The 23,296-nt window shown below is 39.2% G+C and overlaps 1 protein-coding gene across 1 annotated transcript in view; it reads left to right on the forward strand.

The window, feature by feature from the left end:
* Positions 1 to 23,296, forward strand: part of LOC115261339 (uncharacterized) — a 46,034-nt gene that overhangs the window by 13,479 nt on the left and 9,259 nt on the right. The window contains exon 3 of the mRNA XM_062858421.1: positions 5,559 to 10,649. Within this exon, the coding sequence (XP_062714405.1) occupies positions 5,559 to 10,649 (5,091 nt within the window). The remainder of the gene's footprint in view (positions 1 to 5,558; positions 10,650 to 23,296) is intronic.

Consider the following 23,296-nt stretch of genomic DNA (forward strand, 5'->3'; position numbering starts at 1 on the left):
TTGAACTCAAAAATTTATATCTGATACCAAAATAAAATCCAAGAAAGTGGATCATATCCCAATAAGGCAATGATACTATGCAATATGGATATCTGTCTATCAGACTATTACAATCAGACTATCCGACCTTAAGAATCGATATCAGACGCTGTTTTGATAAGTACATATGGCCATTTCCAAAGTGATGGCTACGAAATGGTTTTTCAGTGCTGACATCCGGCGCCATTTCGAAAAGCATGTCATGCTGTCGTACAATAAAGATTTTAATCAATCGCGAAGACCATAAATCGATAACCAATGTGATTTGAAACGCTAGGAAGACGAACCGAAATCTGTAATGGTTGCCCAACATACTTTTAAAATCCAAAGCGAAAGAAAACTATTCAAAAAAAAAAAGTAGTAGTTGATATCATAACTGTACATTATATATTTTATGATCAAAGGCTGAGTAGAAATAAAAATATTTAGGCTTACAAATAATTATTTTATGTGGAATAGACAGTATATTTATGTAGGTCTTCGCGTGAAATATGTCAATATGCCTTAAAAAGTTTTAAAAATCATCTCAGCCCCACAATACACGCCAGGGCCCTATATTTTCAATTTTATAGAGTCAAATGAACGGAAAAGGCTCACAACTGCAATCAAACTGTGTTTATGTACTCGGCAAAAAAACAGATTACCCAAAAATACGCAAAAACAAGTAAACCGATTGAACTTTTTACCCAGCAGTGGGTAGTTTCCTCGCGCTTCCCCTCGCAATGTTGTCAAAAACAAAGCGGAAAGCAGCTACCTAGCCGATAATGTCCGTGTGAGAAGCCAAGTTCGTTTTTTTTTTTTTCGTTTACCCAAAAGTGGGTTTATTTCAGCCGACTAGGGTACTTTGAAAGTCAACGCTGGATAGAAAGAACTTTGCGATAGGTTGTAAGTTTCTGCCGGGTTCAAACGGAAACTACCCACTTAGAGCTTTAACGCGGTTTAGCCAAAATTGGGGTTATCGCACGAAAGAGTCGATATGCGTGAAAAGAACGTATATTTGGGTTGTTTTCTGATTCCATATACTCTCATCGCCGACTTCGTCAAGGTATATAAACACGAAGAAAACAGATACCCAAAAAAAATACGTTATAATAACGCAAAACCAAGTAAACCTATTCAAAATTTTTACCCATTTTTGCGATGTCCATTTGCTTTGAAACGATGGCGATCGATATCGACAAACAATGTACTATGCATAAAAGTCAGAATCTGGTTAATAGGACCGAACTGACACGGTAAGAAATAGTTACTCTTAAATGGGCAAGATTTACACAAATTTGATCTAAACTGGAATAGCTCGAAAAAATGAGCAAATTACATTTCCAGCGCTAGCGCCGTATAATATTCCTAATATTGTCGCTATCGTTATCGCTGCTTGATGTGTTTCTGAGTCATCCCACACGGAGAAAATCAGGTATGCAACGTAAGCAAACTTTTCTATGCACCTCTCGATTCTTCTGCTGTAATGTGTATGCATTGAAGACAATTTGATAGGTTCACCCATTGCTAGGGTAAACCGATCGAAAGACTCGAATGCATAAAAATTACAGCAGACGAAGCGAGAGGCAAATGGAAAAGTATGATAAAGGTGCATAGCTGATTTTCTTCGTACACGGTAACGCGGGATTGCGCCAAAAAAAAAAACTAAATTCGGGTAGACTACATTCCGTGTAGACTTCTGACAAACTGAAGTACAAATCGACCCAAATTTAAGTTCTTTTAACGCAATTTCGGTGTTCTGTGGAATAACTAGAAAATACGTCAAACTGCGCTGGTGGCGAAAATTTTAACCCAGTAGTATTGCGCATTACGTTCACTACTGGACTGTGCAGCTTATTTACAGAAGTGCAACAATCTGTATAAAAGTGCGCGTTTGCAACAAATTGAGTTGATTTCTTCAGCGCACCATTTCTTCGATCAACGCTAATAAGTGCTTCGAAGACACCGAGTCGATTTTATATAATCGCGTTCTTTTGTCGCGGACTTATGAAAACTGCTGCGATAGTCCAGTTGTGAAATAAATGCACAATAAGTTGTTTCCGTTCCATTTGTCGCAAATGTGTGTTTAAATATTTTTTACATACTCGAAAAAAAAAGGATTTCAAAAAAATAACGCAAATACCGTTTCAACTGTTTACCCAAAGTTGGGTAGTTTTCACGCAGTATTGTCAAAAACATGTACTGGCCGAAAGTTAGGTAGAATTTGAGACGCTTTCAAAACATTAACTTATTTTTCCGTGTGTGGTTATTTTACACTGGGGCAGTTGCGCAGCACAACCCTATCGTTTGACAGTTTGATCGATCATGCCCGTGACAGCCAAGCTGGCCTGGGAGCCGGTGCAGATGTTCCTGCCAACAGCTGTCTCTTTTCACCCCACGCATTGAGCATGAGCATGTTTCCTTCGGGAAACGATTCATTGCATGAGGTGGAAAGGGATGTCAAGCATCAACAGTTTCGGCACAAGAAGATAAACCGAGATGAAAAGGAGCGACAACTTCAGTTTTCGGCGTGAGTTTTCTGGAAGTTTCTATCGAATCATACAGATGTAGTTGATTGTTTCTATTCGTAAGTAATGTGTAAAATGAAATTCCATCCAGTAATTCAAAGAAGGAAGCGTTATTTTTCAACAGTGTGAAAGTAAAAAGTGGAATGGTGGAAAATCATTATCTTGGTGCAATGCCTGAAATAAAGTGATACAACAGAATTTCAAAGAATTGTGTGATGCCTCAAGTGAAAATTGGTTGGTTAACATGAAGAATCTGTGAAACTTATCAAATTTCAAAAAACACATACTTGATATGTTGTTTTCAACCTAAAACCATGGCTTCATGAAAAACCAATACTATTTACAGGAATCTCTTCAGAAAAGAAATAGTGCTGTTTTTTTTAGTACAAAACATATCTATACAGTCAGGTCTTTTTTTTACGCGGTTTTCATTTACGCGGCCGCGTAAATGAAAACTCCATACAAAAAAAAATCATTGTCTTATTTTTGCATGATTCGTCGAGAAATGGCGAGACTTTTTCTACGCGGTTTCTTGAATTTTGAACTGAGTTTTTTTACGCGGTACGTATCCCCCGCGTAAAAAACCTGACTGTATATATATTCTTTTCTTTTTGTTTGTATTCACAAAAATAAGTGTGATAAGCTTATTTAGAGAAAAAAGAAAACAATAGAAAATTAACCGTGAAAAAGTGTGGTTAAACCTGAACATTGTCTACTGTGCCATCTTCCTATTACCAAGGTAATGATCATACTATATCTCCAGGGCTTTTGATCGACTAAACGGTGAGTAAAGTTTATTTGATTCTACATACCTAACATACATGCAAATTATGAAAATTCAATGGAACGCTTCAGCTCAAATTTCATAACGTATTTAATACATTCCCACGTTGCAAATCTTTTTGTACGAATTTTTAAAAAGCTTTCATCAATTCTTACACCAAAGACAAACAAATATCTCACTCCATTAATTCCCCATCATCTATTTTTTCACGGATCAGTTAAAATATTCTATAGTTCGCAAATCGCTCGCTCATGGCGCTCATACCGTTTCTGAGCTGACGTTTACTCACTACCGTCATCTACTTAGCACGTCTGTTTGGTCTGGTCACACCATAATGGTCATCCACCCACCCCGACTAGCGTTTCGAAATTTGTGAACTATCTCAAAGAAGGCAGAATTCATTTATACGGTATGCATTACGAAATGTTGCCAAGTTTCCGTTCATTTTCAGCTATGGGGATTTTTTTTTATTACCGTACGGGTTTGGGCTGAAGGGTCTCAGATTTTCATGAAACTTTTTCCACAGGCAGAGCTCATGGATATATGAACAAAAAAAAAATTGAGGAAAATTCAGGTTCGCCTATTTTCCCGGAAAACTCAGGTGGATTTTTGTTGTTTTCCTCTGATACTACTTACTTTGAAAAATCATAACTCAAGAACGAAGCATCGTAGAAACTAAGTTTTTTTTCCGAAAAAAAAATAACTGGAAAAAGCTTCACAAAAAAATTTCCACAGTTGCATAAAAGATTTAGAAATCATATGGGTATTTTTAGGTAAAAACCTGAAATTCTTCAAAATGTACTCATTATCTCTAAAAATGATAGAATTAGTGAGAAAATTCGATCAAAGTTGAAAAAATATTGTTTTATCTTAATTTGGTGGAAAACTACTAATTTTTGGTGTAGTAAATTTAACCCTGATTTAGGCAAAATCCAGACCGAACTTAAATGCGTATTCCAGTTCCAACATCAAATATTAATTGGTTTCAGGTATTCCTATTACCAAAGTGTCAAAATAGTGTACTATGGTTAGCGAAATTCCACAAACACTAGATTCGAGATTTTGCCCCAGTGGTGGGGCAAGAGTTCGAATAAGACACACATAGACAAAAAGTATTGTAAATCAAAATTGAAAGACATTTGGCAAACCTTTGTTCAGCAAAGTTTTAGCTCATGAATGGTAGAATCACCACACGGTATTCATTTATTTTTATCTGTTTCGATTTTTCTACTCTATGGTTTTGTGTTTTCAAACTTTAACAAAACGGTCAGTTGAGTTTGTACATGATGTTACATTAAACAATTTAAACTTCGTTGGATATGAATTTTAGAAAGTTGGACAGTCTATGCATTGAGTATCAGAAAAATAGGACAAAGAGAGGGTTTGGCTTCAAGAATTGATAAGATAAATGAAAAACAAGATATCAATGAGTCTAGAGAACGACACAATTGAAACAAATTTGTGTTTTTATAATTTTCACCAGCAGCCTTTTGGTAAAGTTGTTTATAAAACTTAAAAACCATTGTTTGGATCTCACAGAATATTTCTCATTTCAGTAATTTATATTCTCAATTCTATTCTATTCATAATACATTTAACTCATACATTTTATGTTGAAGTGGTTTTCGGCTTATGCAATCGGAAGACCAGCTAAAACGTTATTTTTAAATTCTGATCAGAATTTAAAAATAATGTTTTAGCTGGTCTTCCGACTGCATAAGCCGAAAACCATTTCAACATAGGTTTTCACAGTCGATAGCCCCTAAACTACCATACATTTTATTCCCAAAATAACCATCTACATATGTATAAAATACTATCTATAAGAATTTTAATTACCTATGGAGAAGTAATTCACATAAATAGTACTCAAATTCTATTGTAAACCTAAAAATTAGGACAGATTTTCAAGTATTTGGCAATAAATTGGAGAAGAGTCAGTTCTGATTGAAATAACAATAGAAATAACAGAAAAAATGAAATCGAATAAAATATGGCATAAAGAAAACAGTTTTGTTATTGAATGATATACTTTTAAGCAGCTTATTTTCATCATAGAAAGAGTAATAGATTTTTAATATTCATTGTAGGAATTGGACGATAAAAGAAAATGAAAACTGGTTGATTCTTAAACCGGAGTGACAAGGAATATCAGATGTAAGGGGTACTAAAAAAACTTAAAATACATGTATTTTTAAATTACAGACAACACTTTGTTTTTTTTTCAGTATAAATATTTTTTCTTCGATTTCGCAATGGCTCCCAATAAACGAAAGTGTATTGGCCGAATGCAAGGTAAAGCAAAAAAAATGAGAGAACAGCGTCACAATGAAACTGCTTTGGCACGAAGCAAACGCCTCTCTGCGTTGCGTGAAAGAGCTAGGGCATCTAGGGCTTTAGAGAATACAGCAGAGCGGGAGGCCAGGTTGAGTGGTATGGCATATAGAGCGTCTGCAGTCAGAGCTTTAGAGACGGTAGAACAAAGTGAAGATCGGCGACGACATATGGCAGAAAGAGCTGCAACATCCAGAGCAGCAGAAACGCAAGAACAGCATGAGGAACGGCTTCAGGACATGGCACGTCGAGCCACGGCTTCCAGAGCAGAGGAGACAGATGAACAGCGCGAGGTTCGACTGCTGAAAGTATCACGACGGGCAGCGACCTCCAGATCAGTGGAGACACCGCAACAGCGTGAAGCTCGACAGCTGGATGCGGCTCAGCGAGCAACGACATCCAGAGCAGAGGAAACGGTTAAACAGCGCGAAGCTCGGTTACACGATATGACACTGCGAATGGTAAGATTCAGAGCGGAGGAAACAGATGAGCAGCGTGAGGTTCGACTGCATAATATGGCACAACGGGCAGCGGTATCCAGATCTGAGGAAACACAGCAGCAACGAGAAGCTAGATTGCAAGATGCGGCACGGCGAGCAGCGACATCCAGAGCGGATGAAACAGATGAACACCGAGCGGTTCGGCTGCAGAATATGGCACAACGGGCAGCGGCAGTCAGATCTGAGGAGACACAGCAACAGCGAGAAGCTAGAATGCAAGATGCGACACAGCGAGCAGCGACATCCAGAGCGGAGGAAACAGATGAACAACGTGCGGTTCGACTGCGGAATATGGCACAACGGGCAGCGGCATCCAGATCTGAGGAGACACAGCAACAGCGAGAAGCTAGATTGCAAGATGCGACACAGCGAGCAGCGACATCCAGAGCGGAGGAAACAGATGAACAACGTGCGGTTCGACTGCGGAATATGGCACAACGGGCAGTGGCATCCAGATCTGAGGAGACACAGCAGCAGCGAGAAGCTAGATTGCAAGATGCGACACAGCGAGCAGCGACATCCAGAGCGGAGGAAACAGATGAACAACGTGCGGTTCGACTGCGGAATATGGCACAACGGGCAGCGGCATCCAGATCTGAGGAGACACAGCAGCAGCGAGAAGCTAGATTGCAAGATGCGACACAGCGAGCAGCGACATCCAGAGCGGAGGAAACAGATGAACAACGTGAGGTTCGACTGCGGAATATGGCACAACGGGTAGCGGCATCCAGATCTGAGGAGACACAGCAACAGCGAGAAGCTAGATTGCAAGATGCGACACAGCGAGCAGCGACATCCAGAGCGGATGAAATAGATGAACACCGTGCGGTTCGACTGCGGAATATGGCACAACGGGCAGCGGCATCCAGATCTGAGGAGACACAGCAACAGCGAGAAGCTAGATTGCAAGATGCGACACAGCAAGCAGCGACATCCAGAGCGGAGGAAACAGATGAACAACGTGCGGTTCGTTTGCAGAATATGGCACAACGGGCAATGGCGTCCAGGTCCGAGGAGACACAGCAACAGCGTGAGGCTCGATTGCAAGATGCGGCACAGCGAGCAGCGACATTCAGAGCAACGGAAACTGTTGAACATCGAACAATTCGGCTACAGGAAATGCGCAATATGACAAGACAAACAAGGACTATGCCATATTCAGACATGGATTTGGCAGCATTCCATTACGACCCGGGGAGGAATTACGCGGAACACAATCAGGTAGTAATTGGAAAAATGGATTCAGTGTGCAGGTATTGCCAAGCCCAGAAGTTCAAAAATGAGTCTCCGGGCCTTTGCTGTAAAAATGGAAAAGTAAAGCTTTTGCAGCTAGACCAGCCACCAGAAGCTCTCATGAACTACATGTCAGGAGATACGCCAGAATCGAAGCACTTTCTCAAAAACATCCGAAAGTACAATTCATGCTTTCAGATGACATCATTCGGAGCAACATCTGTAGTTGAGCAAGGCGGATTTCCATCTACATTTACAGTGCAAGGTCAGATCTACCACAAGGCGGGTTCATTGCTTCCGTTGCCGGATCAACCTCCAAAATTCCTGCAGCTGTATTTCATCGGAAACGACCAAATGGAGGTTGATCAAAGATGCAGCTATATCTCAGGAACAAGACGTGAAATTGTAGACAATTTGCAAAAGATGTTGCAGGAGCATAATGATTTGATCAGAACATTCAAAGCTGCATTGGATCGTATGCCGACGGATGAGTATAGAGTAATCATAAGGGCTGATCGAACACCACCAGGTGAACATGAGCGGCGTTACAATGCACCCCAAGTAGATGAAGTTGCTGTGGTCATGTCCAGTGATAATTGCGAACGACGAGACATAATAATCCAACGACGTGGAGAATCGCTGCAGCGTATTTCAGAAACCCATCGCTCTTATGATGCCCTGCAGTATCCAGTGATGTTCCCATATGGCGAAGATGGGTACCACTTCAATCTGGTGCAAACTAATCTGACAACTGGCGAAGCGACGAACAAAAAAGTTTCCGCGATGGATTTCTACTCATATCGGCTGATGACTCGAGGTGCTGACTATAATCACATAGTAAACTGTAGACAACTATTTCAACAGTTCGTTGTGGATATGTACGTGAAAATCGAGAGTGAACGACTTCTCTACGTTCGCTTAAATCAACGTAAATTGAGGGTTGAACAATATGTGCACCTGAGAGACGCTGTAGCTAACGACGGAAACATTGACAGTCTTGGGACTTTGGTTATTCTACCTTCATCGTTTACTGGTAGTCCAAGACACATGGCTGAGTACACTCAAGATGCCATGACATACGTCAGGATGTATGGAAGACCGGATTTGTTCATTACCTTTACCTGTAATCCAACTTGGACTGAGATCCAGGAAATGCTTTCGAACGGACAATCAGCTAATGAACGTCATGATTTAGTTGCGAGAGTGTTCAGACAGAAACAACAAAAATTAATTGACGTTATAACTAAAGGCCATGTGTTCGGTGTTGTAAGGTGTTGGATGTACACAATTGAATGGCAAAAGCGAGGGTTGCCACACTCCCACAATTTAATTTGGTTGGTAAGCAAGCTTCAGCCAGCAGAAATCGATGAAGTAATATCAGCTGAGCTACCAAATCCAGTCGAAGATCCGGAACTCTCTGCAGTGGTAACGAAAAATATGATCCATGGTCCATGTGGCAATCTCAATCCCAATTCACCATGCATGAAGGACAGGAAGTGTACGAAGAAATATCCTCGAAATTTCATAGAAGAAACCCAAACTGGAAATGATGGATATCCAGTATACAGACGGCGAGCACCAAAAGATGGAGGGCGTACAACAAAATTGAAGATAAGAAATACGGAAATTGAAATAGATAACAGGTGGATTGTACCGTACTCTCCGTTTCTATCGAAAATGTTCCAGGCGCATATCAACGTGGAGTATTGTAACAGTGTGAAATCGATAAAGTATGTTTGCAAGTACGTGAATAAGGGAAGCGATATGGCTGTATACGGGATAGGAAATGAAAAAACAAACGACGAAGTGATGCAGTATCAGCTTGGAAGATACGTTAGCAGTAACGAAGCTGTTTGGCGGATTTTTGGATTCCCGATCCACGAGAGACACCCAACTGTTGTCCATCTTAGCGTGCACCTTGAAAATGGCCAGAGAGTGTATTTCACACCAGAAAACGTGCCTGCATTAGTCGATCATCCACCAAATACAACACTGACAGCATTCTTCCAGCTTTGTCAGGAAGATCCTTTTGCGCGGACATTATTATATCCTGAAGTTCCACGGTACTATACATGGAATGCTTCAAGTAAGACATTCCAAAGAAGAAAAGTGGGACAGTTTGTTCCTGAGCACAACGTGTTTGCGAGCGATGCATTGGGTCGAGTCTATACTGTGCATCCCAATAACGCGGAATGTTATTATCTAAGAATGCTTCTTCACTCTGTTCGCGGGCCAAGATCATTCGCGGAGGTTAGAACAGTGAATCAAACCGTATGCCAAACGTTCCGGGAAGCCTGCCAGAAGCTAGGATTGCTCGAAGGTGATCAACACTGGGACGATGCTTTGCGAGAAGCAGCGTTGTTATGCCTTCCAGAACAAATTAGGAGTCTTTTTGCGATTATTTTAACCACATGTGCTCCATCGAATCCAAACACATTGTGGGAAAAATATAAAAAGGATCTTAGTGAAGATATGCTCTACCACGTCCGTAGACAAAATCCTTCGGTGGAAATCAATTTCAATCAAGATGTGTTCAACCAAGCTCTGATTGATCTTGAGAACAAATGTGTGGCCATGGTCGGCAAAACATTGTCACAGCTCGGTTTGCCAGCACCAACAAGAGGCGAAGAAAGAGTACTTGAAGCTGATTACATACGGGAAATGAACTACAATAAGGAGACGTTGGATGAATATGTTGCGGCTAAGGAACCACTACTCAACGAAGATCAGAAAATATCGCTCGGCATGATTATGGATCGTGTATCAACGCAACAGGGCGGTATCATCTTCCTGGATGCTTCAGGAGGGACAGGCAAAACATTTCTGACTAATTTGGTTCTTGCAAAAGTCAGAGCACAAGGAGACATCGCTCTTGCAATAGCGTCTTCCGGAATAGCAGCTACATTGATGGATGGAGGAAGAACTGCTCATTCTGCCCTAAAGTTACCACTTGACATAGCCAGGCAAGAAAACCCCATTTGCAACATAAGTAAGACAAGCGGTAGGGCACAAGTGCTAAAGATGTGCAAGTTGATTATATGGGATGAATGTACTATGGCCCATAAGAAAGCCCTGGAAGCTCTGGATGCAACATTAAAAGACATACGAGGAAACAATAACTTGATGGGAGGAGCTCTATTACTTCTTTGTGGAGACTTCCGCCAAACATTGCCCGTCATCCCGAAGTCAACACCGGCTGATGAGATTTACGCTTGCCTTAAATATTCGTCGGTATGGAAGTTTGTTGTCAAGGTAAGTTAAAATATAAATAACTTAACAATAATAAAATGTTAAATATTTTTGCAGACTACGTTGAAGCAGAACATGAGAGTTCATTTGGGGGATGAAAATGCTGAAGCATTCGCTAACAAACTTCTGGCAATTGGAGAAGGGAGAGTTGCCATTGGTTCTAATGGACTCATCAGACTTCCACCTGATTTTTGCAATTTGGTTTCATCGGTAGCAGAGTTAATCGATACAGTTTATCCAGAGATTGCTGAAAAATATCGTGACACCTGCTGGCTGCGTGAAAGAGCCATTCTTTCAGCAAAAAATGAAGACGTTAATGATATAAACAATCAGATTCTCGCTAAGCTTCCAGGTTTGGCTGTTGAGTATAAATCCATCGACACCGTAGAGGAAGCTGACGAGGCAGTCAATTTTCCACAAGAATTCCTCAACTCACTCAATCCATCCGGATTGCCACCGCATCGTCTTTTCATCAAAGAAGGATGTCCCATCATTCTCCTGAGAAATCTGGATCCGCCGAAGCTTTGCAACGGCACGAGGTTATGTGTGCAAAAGATGCTTGGCAACGTTATCGAAGCAGTCATACTGACAGGAAAGGGACAAGGTGAATCTGTTTTTATTCCAAGAATTCCACTCGTGCCATCAGATCTCCCGTTCAGTTTCAAGAGACTGCAATTTCCCGTAAGACTCGCGTTCTCGATTACAATCAATAAGTCACAGGGACAGTCAATTAAGCATTGTGGAGTAGATTTAAGATCATCATGCTTCTCTCACGGTCAGCTATATGTTGCTTGCTCAAGAGTTGGTTCACCTAATTATTTGTGCATCCTTGCTCCTGGTGGCGAAACAAAAAATGTCGTTTATAGACAGGTTTTGAATTGAATCTGGAGAAAACTCTGATATTTGTATTGCAAGGAAAAAGTTGACGTTTAATCAGAAATAACAAATAAATGAATAAAAAAAAAAAGAATTGAATAAAAAACTTTGAACTGTAAGAGATTGAAATGATCTACATCTTCTTCAAAATTCGAAAAATAGGTTACCAGGCGAGGAGGGTTCGAAATATGATAACATGTAATAAGACACACTATGGAAATGACATTTGAGACGTCGTGCAAAATAATCGTAGGTTGAACTTGCTTGGGGTTGCTCGGGTTTGATAAGTGGAAGTAAAAAATCGATATTGATTTCAACAAGATGGCGGCCTCTAATCCAAGATGGCGGCCATAGAATGGTGGTTTGAGCTATGATACCATACAATATGGGTATCTAATCGTGCTTAATGAGTAGAATTCAAAAATCGATATTTGACGTTATTTTGAAATCCAAGATGCCAAACTATAAATCCAAGATCGTAGACCATAATCCAAAGTGACGATCATGAGCTACGATACCATGCAATATGGATATCTATCGATCGGGCTTGATTAGTAGTAGTCAAAAATCGATTGTTGACGCCATTTTGGAAATCAAAATAGCGAAAATTCATTTACCATAAAATATTTAACAACTTTTGGCAAATTTTTGCATTGCAGCTGTATGGAGGACTGAGGAACATTGGCGGCAGAAAGCCGCCGATGTTCCGAAAGTCCGATGCGCCGTGTTTGCGTCGATTCACTTCTAGGAGACCAGCACATTCAAGCATTTGCCCGGTAGAATGCGAACAGAGGTGTTTTCCCTTTATTAAGTCCGACGAGCGTAAGCGAGTAGGACAGCAAACGTTCACACGGTGTAATGCAAACCTATTTCCACTGATTGAGATTTGAAACCACAGCTCCGCAATTTGATAGGTCACAGAGCACGAACCTGAGATATATGTGAACCTTCAACACTTTCTCAAAGTGCCGTTGAAAAATGCTGAGAACACAAGAATTAGCTTTAATTAATTTTGAACTGTTTGTTAATAGAGCAAAACATGAAAAAGAATAATTTATATTGAGAACCATGAAACTAACTAATAAATCTAGCAAAAGTCATGTGGCCATGTTGGCAGAAATGAAAATATAATTCAAGTTATGGAATTGAATTTGGCCTCCCTCTCTTCAGCTTAGTCTTTTTCTTTTAGACAGCTACTGTTTTTAATTTAACGGCTTTTTTCTACTTTTCATACCATAAATTTGTATATTGTGTGGCAAACACAATGATACACTATGCCGTAGAAACGTATTAGTAGTTTTAATGTTTAGTATACTAGGTATGCTTTATTGCTTTGGAATTTTAGCCTTTTGACAGTTTTTTCATATGACTTTTATGTCACCTGGAATTTCTTCATGTTCAGCATGGTCTTGTGGAATACTGGAACCCATTCGGCTATATGGGACATCGCATTCGCTTCAATCCTCCTCATTAAATAAACCCGAGCAAAGCCGGGTAATTCAGCTAGTATACTATATTTGATATAATGCTGGTAAGAGGTTGAATTTCACATGTCGAAGATCATCAACGAGGAGTGCTGATAATTGCTCTTCAGCATAACGAAGGATACGCGTGACACTCAACATACATGAAAAAAGTATATGGGTTCCGATCCTTCAAAGCCCATTTTCGAATTTGCTGCAGAAAAAGAACGGCTAAAAGCAGCTAGGTACACTGAAATCAAAGATGCGGTCTGACTGCAGCAGAAAGCCAATGAACATCAATGAAATTGAACGAGACTACGGCGAAAAAGCTGCAGCTGTTGCTGCACGTGAAATCAACATCGATGACAAAATACCCACTACCAAAGAAAAGTTCACGGTAGGTACCTTTATTTCAGTAGAATCATACGATATCCTAAAATCATCCTAATTGCACCTGCGTTACAAATGACTGCAGAATCGAACGAGGAACTGCAACATAATGTGAGTTTACCTGAAATGGAAGAATATTCCAAGGGCAGAATTTTGTCAAAATTTGTTGCAGAAGTTGTGGGGTCGACAAAGAAACACAAAACAAGATGTTTGTGGATAGATGCCACAATTATAGGGTAATTTTCCAATTGTTGCACGGCTAAAAACTCGCCCATTGTTGCACACTCCATGTTATTCTTATGGGGTGTGCAACAATTGGCGAACTTTTAGCCGTGCAACAATTGGAAAATTACCCTAATTGCTGTATTTCAGATGGTATTTCTTGATTATTTTGAACTGTGAGATTAATTATAATGTATTTTTTTTTAGGAGTATCGGAAGATAGAAAAACAATTATGATTGTTAAGGAATAAAAAAAAAGCCATCAAAGGACCGATCAAGGAAAATGCAGCTAAGCTTGAATGCAAATTAAAAGATGGTGAAATTATTTTTACAGAAAAAGAACATGCGAAGTCCAACTTTCGCTCCACGCCTGTGTAGCAGAAAATGCGATTGTATGTTTTGTCAACAGTAACAACATTGATGACTATTTGGTAAAGGAAACTCCAATTGATCCCACTTTTTTGAAGAGAAAGTGGAAGAAATTATCAAAGATTTCTTCAAAAACATACTAATTCGTAAGGTGGTAGAAAACGAAGTCCATATGAAGAATTGATTTTTTGAATTGCGGAATTGTGCTGTTATTATTGTATCTTAAATGACATCAATCACGTTTGTTATTCTCTGTTTCATTGCTGGGGTGATTGAAATTCACTTAGTTTCAGCCGAAAGCAATTCGATCTTTTTATTTGTTGCACAAACTCTCTAAATTGTTTCATCACTGAACTGATGTACTGGAAAACCAATTTGGAATGGAAAGCACTATAGTTCAAAGATCGGGCGATGTATTACAAAACCTCCTTTTGCGGACCGATTTCTAAATGTCCAATTCAATATTGTTGCCAATTGCCAACTTGTGATTAGTGTGATGGATATACAGGCGATACTCAAAATAACTGGGACAGGTAAAATTTTCACTTTTCAAAAAATGTTCAATTCGCTGTAACTTTTCGAAAAAGGCATCAAATATTCTCAAATTTTTACAGCAAGTTCATCAACTAGTTGTGTATCAGTGGTCGAATTTTTGAAAAGATCGGGTGTAGAATGGCTCGATCTTTTCTAAATTTGAACCTCTGATACACAACTAGTTGATAAGCTTACAATAAAAATTTGAGAATATTTGATGCCCTTTTCGAAAAGTTACAGCGAGTTGAACACTTTTTGAAAAGTGAACATTTTACCTGTCCCAGTTATTTTGAGTATCCCCTGTATTTGGACCCTCATTTGATCGGATATTAGTTGCGCGATAATGCACTATGGCGTGAAACGCAAAACGCGCAGCATCAGTCCATCACCCTGTTTATTAACCTGTGGCCGAATTCCGGCGCACAGTTTCTTCGAAGAGAAGAAATTTTCTTCTCTTTAGCTTAGCTTAGCTTAGCTTAGCTTAGACTGACTGCACACATCTATGGTTGCTATTCCGTGATTGACCCGAATCAATGACAGTTGCACAATGAATCAACTGAATAATTGACTGGGAGTGGTCAATATTCTCACTGTGCACGCTTCAGAGACTCTCTTTAACGGTACAATAACGGCGCCGGCCACGTCCTTGCAGTCAGGTTGGAAGAGGGAAGGAATATTAGTAACAACTTTTGTTAAGTGAAGGCCCGCGTTTACCGCTGCGACTTCACCAAAGGCTGCAGGAAGTAGTGTTTGTTAGTAGGAAAGGTATCGTTGGGTCTGGATTCACTTTGATAAGTAATATGACCTTCGTGTCATGCTGGTTGCCACGCTATTGTTTGCTTTACGCGGAAAGCAAACAATCGACCACCCGCATCAGGTGGTCGCTTAATATGCAATCTAACACGCTATTATTCGCTTCACTCGAAAAGCAAACAAAGCAAAACCGAAGCAAAAGCGCGCGACACCGGCACCCGGACGAAATCCCAATACCAGGGCTGGTAGCAAAGACTGATGGTTGAAATAGTTATTTTAGTGACCCAGTTCACGAAAATAGTGACCAAATAGTGACTTACAAATGGCAAAAAAGTGACTAAATAGTGACTTTTGGCAAAAAAAATATGATTAGCGACCAAAAATTGTGAGCCGAACTTGATTCAGAAAACTTGAGTACCGCATAAAAAACATTTTCAGGAAAACCTTCTCCACCAACAATTATTAAAAATGCATGTGTATACAACTCTTAGCAAATATAGTTCTGCACAAGATAAATATTAAGTAAATGAACGAAAAGGGTTGTTGGCACATACAGCTTCTTTTTAGTCGGTTCCAGTAGAACCTCAATGGGGAAACATTGGTGCAAGTTCCTGACATTTTTTTAGTTAAAGCTGATATATTAAAGAATTTGAGATGAAATACTCAGAGGTTCATTGAACAAATTCCTAATGCAGATATTTCCTTTGCATTTTATAGAAAAAATCAGGGTAAAATTCTTGAGCCTTATTTGAAAGAGCATTCGGCTCAATTCGTGGATTTATTGCGGGCAAAAAGCATGGAATGGTGTTTGCTAAAATTTCTGGAGAAGTTAAAAAAAAACAAATGCAAAATCAAAGATTTTTTTTTCTATATCTTCCTGATAGGAAATGACGACACAGACAAACAGACATACTACTTAGAAGAAAATTGCTTCAAAAACATCGTTTGGAGTCTCACTAGCACCCTCTATAATGCTCAATCCGAAGCATTCATTTGCAGGTGTTGTTTCCCTCGGCTCGATGTAAAAAATAGCAGGTGACGACTCCCCCGTGCCGTCATCCATTCATAAAACATGAATGAAGGTTCATGATTGAGTCATTTTATGTAAACATTGATCAGCGTCGCGTTCATTTCTCTCCGAAATTGAGAGGGGACGGTGGCACAGCAGCGCCACCATGACACTTGCGAGTACAGTCCGAACCACATGTTATTTTCAAAATGACCGTTAAATTTTGCGATGATTTCGATTTGAGTAGTATGTCTGTTTGTCTGTGATGACGATACGATTTTTTTTAAATTCCTGGATAATTTATTCAATGATTTTTTTTTTATAAATAGACAATGTGACAAATTGAAATTATTTGCGAGAAACCCCTCACAACTATAAGAATGTGAACAAAAAACATGAATTGATTAGACAATTGTGATAGAATTTCTGTAATATTTGTTATCGTATACATTTCAAGCATTTTTGAGGGAGTACAAACAACGCTTATTGACGAAAACCTAATTAAAATTTTAACAAAATTGCTAACTTCTTCAAAAACTCCCATATTTGAAGAGTTTTTCACAACAAAATAGTCAGAACAGTATTTGGCGATGTTCCAGAAAAAAATACTTTTCAAAAATAGTGCACAATTTTTGAAGATTACTGGAAGGTATCATTTCGAAGATTTATTTTCCAAACATACGCCAAAGAAATTTATCAGGACATTTTTCCAGGCGTTGAGCTAGATACAGAAATCATACCATCAGAAATTCAACAAAAGCTTTTGCTAATGATAAAATTTCACAAGTAATATTCAGTGATTTTCGCCAAAATTCTGCATGAATTCATGCATAAATGGTCATGGGGGTCATACAGGAGCATGTTTCGAAGCCTACATCGACAATTGTATAATTAATTCCGCCAAAAAATTCTTCAAGAGTTCTGGCAAATGTTTTCTTAATTCCCATTTTACTTGATCAAAATCCTCTACTTTTTTTTCGAGGATGCCATTACAAGTTTATTCAGATTTTCACCCATATTTGTTTCGGTAATAGTTCAAAAACATTCATCACTTTACTGGAGAATGACCAGAAACTTCAATGGGAAAGAATGGTTTCTAGTATAGTCGCATGAATCTTGGACGAAAAGACAACACTTCCACTGAATAGATGAAAAAGTTATGGACTGGAAATCTCTCTGATAAAGACACCTAGCTTAACAATACCACGAATTAAAATCAGTCACTCTACAGGCGATCGATACATTTGCTAACACAGTCCAGCCACACAATGCTTGATTTGCACTTTTTATCACTTTAAATCTTATTTTTCTCTCTGACTGGATTATTATTTGCCACAAAACATTAAAATAGTTGAAAATAGTGACTTTTCAACAGAAAAAGTGACTTTAGTTGAAACATCTTGAAAATAGTGACTTTTTAGTGACTGACCCGAAAATAGTGACCAAGTCACTAAATAGTTACTCGCTACCAGGCCTGCAATACACACTGATGCACGCTGGGCCCGCCGCCGTCGAAATGCACACTACCGAATAGAAAAAGAATCGAACCAACGAAGCAAAAGCGCGCGACACAGAAGAAATTTTCTTCTCTTTGAAGAAAAAGTGCGCCGGAATTCGCCTACTGGTGTCTCCACTAGACAGAAATGTCTTGCCTTTTTCTCGGACGTTTGCAAGGAGAGCAGTGGCGTTGAACATTTCTGTAACGTTTGCTCTTTCTGGCAGCAAAATGGCAAGACATTTCTGTCTAGGGGAGACGTAAAATAAGATAAGTGTGCAAGATCATCTCGAAAAAAAGCTGCATCTGTTGATCGGAAATTCAGCATGAACGAAGCAATGTAATGAGAATTATCAGAAGAAAAGAGAAGAAAATTTGTGTGGGCGTTATGCATTCGTTCAATGTGACAACAAAGGTCTTATCCTACCCAGGCCTGCCCAACCTTTTTTGGCCGCGGGCCACTGGTGAAACTCCATACCAGTCGGCGGGCTAGACATAAAAATTCGATAATAATACAAACAATTTTTTTTATCTTTTCTGACCATTGCTTAGGAAAGAACATTCAAATTTTTTTAAATGACAATGACACTTTTTTTCAATTCAATGTTTCTAATAAAATTCTTGCAGAATATTGGAGATCGGAACATAATTTAAGTAGTTTCAATAACGTTTTTCTATATGGTACCAGCCAGAGCTAGATTGGCTTCAATATTAAAAGTCTGATAGCTTGAAAAATTGTGATTAAATTTTTCATGTTTTTTTTTCTCAAAATTACTCGAAGTTGATGACGTAATGTTTTTATTTTGTTTTACAATTTTATCAAGAGAAATTTCGCATACACATTAATTTTACTGTTGAGAAACTTTAACTTTAAATCTTTACGGAACTCAAACCAAATGCTTGCATATTTTTAAACATTAGAAAATTTTTACAAAATACACTTTAAAAAGTCATTTTAGTTTTGTTAATTATTAAAATACATTTCTATTGAAAAAGAAAATATTCAGAATTATTATTCCTCGGGCTAAGTTCTATTATTTTTCTCCAATCGTGTCGCGGGCCACATAAAATGTCCTCGCGGGCCGGATCCGGCCCGCGGGCCGTACGTTGGGCAGCCCTGTGACAAAGTGAGAAAAGGAAAAAAAGCAAAAAATAGTTATGAAGTTTACGCTGATTTGTATGGGCACATCACTATTTGGCAAACTTTCTTAAGAAATTGAGCACTCCCATCTTAGAAGCAATTATTTAATTGCATCTCACTGGATTGAATTGAATGTGACCTCCATGCAATATCGCCATTTGAAAATCGGTGACAACTTTTTTTAATTGGTTCTAAACATATTTTTTCAGCATCTAGAAACACCCAAACTAACAAAACTCCTACGCTAGAAATCCCCTAAAAGAAAAAAAAAAACTAAGAAATCTTTCGTTCTTCGGATTGATGAACATCACCTAAAAAGGATTCCAGTGAATAATCTCTGTTCCGCTAAAAAGCCGTTACTATCTACACTGTCCTACTGTCCTATAACGAGAACCATCGTCAAGCAGTTCCGTTCTAAAAAATAATTAAAGTGCAGGTTGGTTTGCCATCTTTATAAAAATAAATTCCCTACACAATGTTGCGTAAAAGGAGAGTGAGCTTCATCTTCTTCTTCTTTATGGCTCTACGTCGCCACTGGGACTTGGCCTGCCTCGCTTCAACTTAGTGTTCTTCGAGAACTTCCACAGTTATTAATTGAAGGGCTTTCTTTGCCTGCCATTGCATGAATTTGTATACTGTGAGGCAAGTAGGGGTATTAGGGGCATAATTGACACCCGGGGCGAAATGGACACCCCTGTTTTTGACGAAACCGTTGACTTTTATGCAAAACTTTTAATGCATACGTGTGAAGGAACAAGTCATAGTTCTATTTTTCAAAAGTACCATTTATATTCCTTCAAAATAACCAAAATATCATTGAAATTGAAGTATGTTTTTCATATGGTGGATTTCTTATAATTTCGAAGCAGCAGCAAATAAGGTATTACGAGTGTTTGAGTGTGCCCACCATAAAAACAAGTGAATTGTTAGCTTATCTACATGTATACGCAGATTTAGTAATGGATAAAGTATTATGTTTTTGATCAGAATTTACTCAAAATAGCAGTTTCAGTTCAGTTGTCGATTCGGGGCGAAATGAACACTGGCAAATATGAATGGATGTACGCGCGTTGCGTACTGTTAGGCGTTTCAGTGAGTTTGGAAAAAATCAATCTGATTATTTTAGCCTGAAGTTTATTTAATTAACTTTAATGCTATGTAAACTCATTTAAGATGGAGTATTATGTCTGTGATATTGAAATATTGAAATTACTTAACTGGTCGATATTATCAAAGATAAGCATAAAATATGCAGGGGTGTCCCTTATACCCCGATGGGTGTCCATTTCGCCCCGTACCTTTCCTGCCAGCCCCAAAAAACACACGGTTTACAATTCATTAATTCTTCACAATAATGACATTCTACCTGCTGTAAATGATTGAAATACGTAGGAAACAAGTTAAAGTTGTAAGCCAACTGATAATATATTAAGTTTTTGTCCGTTATACAGGCCTAACATACTCATTTGCTTAGGGTGTCCATTATGCCCCTAATCCCCCTAAAATGATACCCTATGCCCAGGGAGTCGAGAAAATTTTCCCGACTGGAACGGGAATCGAACTCGCCGTCTCCGGATTGGCTGCCCATAGCCTTAACCACTAGGCTAACTGGAGACCCCCAGATACGAAAGCTGCTGCAGCCCTGAACAACTGAAGCAACTGAAACTGAAGATCGTGGCTGAAGGTCTGTATTCTTCTGAGCAAGTTTTTAGCCGCGATAAAAAGGGATTGTTCTCAGGAAGAAAATACCTTTCAGACCAAATGTATTTCAAAAGCGGAGCAAGTGGCTTCAAAACAGCAAAGCGAAGAATTACTCTTCTGATGATCACCTTTTGAAGCCCTTATTGATCAACCGCGCATTTCATCCTCGCTCCATAAAAAATACAGTTGCTATACTACTTCTTTGTACACTGGATGGGATGGCCAACAATAAAGCGTGGGTAACAAAGTCCAAAGTCCTATTGCTTCTCGACAACACTCCGGGCTACATAGAAATTTCTCACTTGAAGTTGTGTTTTTACCACCAAACACTACCTCACAGATTCAACTCCTTGATCAGGGCATAATTGCGACGTTGAAAAAACATTATGTGAAGTACTCGCTCACTCTTTGGCGAGCGTTCGTGCGAGACAGTCGCAATTCTTAGTTCGTCCGGTTTGTCTTCGATACTTTCCAGTTCGGTGGCTATTTTCAAAGTGCTAGTTTTCGAGTGATCAAGTTATTAAGTGACTATCCCTAGTGGGACGCGTGCGGTTGGCTAGGCCACAATTTTTGCCGCAAAAGTTCGTTTGATTTGAGTAAAGTTCACGTTTTCATTACATCACGTGGCGCATTGACTATCGAGTACAGAAGTGCAGCACCCCCCGCACACCGCGCCGCTCGCGCGGCCGTGATCGGCTTCTTCCAGTGAGTACCCAAGCTCATCGTCGTCGACAGCAGCAGCCCACCGAGAGAGGAGCAGAGAGCGTTCAACCGCCGCACACGAACGACGGCGCTCAGCAGCAGCTCGCTTCTTCCCTGTGCGGGCCATCCGATCGCTTGGACCTGTCGTCGTCGAGCCTGTGGCTAAACAGAGTGCACAAAGATAAGTACATAAAGTTACCTCTCGTTGTTCCCCCCTCTCCACTGACTCTTTGATTAGATTTAATTTGGTACATAAGCAGTTTTTTCTCACTTTTCCTGTAGCGTTAATTTTGTTCCTTGTTTTTTGATTATTTCTCGTCCCCGTGATAGTGTTAGTTTAAGATTTTTGAGTGCCCCGTGGTGGTAGTTAGCTACCACAATGGGCAATGATGATGATGGCGGGGGAACATCGTACCGCATCAACGAAGCTTCGTTATTGGCATCGGATTGTTCGAGCCAACAAGGCGATGTAAATGCTAATCCCTTTGTCTCCCTTCACCCTGGCGCTTCTGCAATGGACACCAACAGTAAATCTGTTTCGACGTCCCCCCGCCTCAAGGCCTACCCTCCCGACTTTGGCGGACCATATGTTGTTTTCTTCCGACCCAAAGGCAAACGTTTGAACACCGTTCAAATCAGCAAGGATCTGACTAAGCGGTATTCTTCCGTTGTCTCCATTGACATGGTCGGTACAGCTAAGCTTCGGGTGACAGTAGGCGACCGAAAACACGCTAATGAGATTGTGGCCTGCGAGTTGTTTACTCTTGAGTACCGTAAAATGGGGTAACTTTGATAGTTTTTCAGCGAATTTTCTCAATATTTTTACATGTAACAGTATTTCCCAGAGTTTTATATTTTTAAAACAAGTACTGGGGTATCAGTTATCAATTGCAATTAAAAGATTCGACAATCTGAAATATTTTGGATAACTATTAGTTTTTCATAAAACCGAAAACCAGATTTTCATTTTGGGGTAACTTTGATAATGCCCTAAAAACACATCAAATCTAAAAAAAATAATCACAGATTTAAATCTTAGGAGTATGAACATGATGAGAGAAGGCTTGTGGAATATATTACTTAGAATTTTTATATCAAAACATTGATTTTTTACTAAATTCTACATATAAAAATGAGTTGGAGTATTGAGTGCAAAACACAATAAATTTAGCTATCAAAAATCATTATCTTTGTAATAATAAATGCTTAACGGTACATCAACATATGATTACATGCTATCCATGGTTAGTTTTCTTCTTTTGGATAGTTTTTTAATGTTTTATTAACAAATTTTGAACAACACAGATTTGTTTACATGAAATTACAAGGGCATTGCATACTTTTAGGCGTTTATCAATGTATGGAGATTAATATCCCAATTTACAAAATTGCTTCCAATTCGTAAAAACACATTTCGTTAAGAGATTCTAGGCCAGATTTGGAATCTACTATGATGAATCTATCGAGAATAAGAGTCCATTCATTGAAAAAATAGTTGTAACGAAGTCGTATAGCAGATTGTTTGAAGGGGTTAATAAATGACAAAAACATCAACAATTTTTATTTTTTGTCCAAAAAGTTGTATATAAACTACATTTTAATGAAAATATGTCTAAGATGAACTTTCATATGTCTAGAATTGATTTACATTTATCTTTTTCTTAACTGGTTGAAGGAATCATAGTTATAAGATAAATTACATAATGCCAGCCGAACCATCAAAGTTACCCGCATTATCAAAGATACCCCATTTTACGGTACTTTGTCTACCTTCCGAGCGCGTCGATAGAGATTTCGGGGAAGGTCGCCGACGCATCTTTGACCTGCGAAACGATCATGCAAGGCTGTGGTCGTTTCCATAACCCTTCTCTTCCTCCTGTCCAGATACTGGATTGCCGGCAACTGCATTCGGTGTCCCAGGAGGGCGAGAAGAAGGTTTACACACCATCTGAAGAATTTTCTGTGACCTTCTCCGGATCTGCATTACCAGATCTG

This window comes from Aedes albopictus, chromosome 1 (assembly GCF_035046485.1).
Source record: "Aedes albopictus strain Foshan chromosome 1, AalbF5, whole genome shotgun sequence".
In the NCBI taxonomy this organism is placed as follows: Eukaryota; Metazoa; Arthropoda; class Insecta; order Diptera; family Culicidae; genus Aedes; species Aedes albopictus.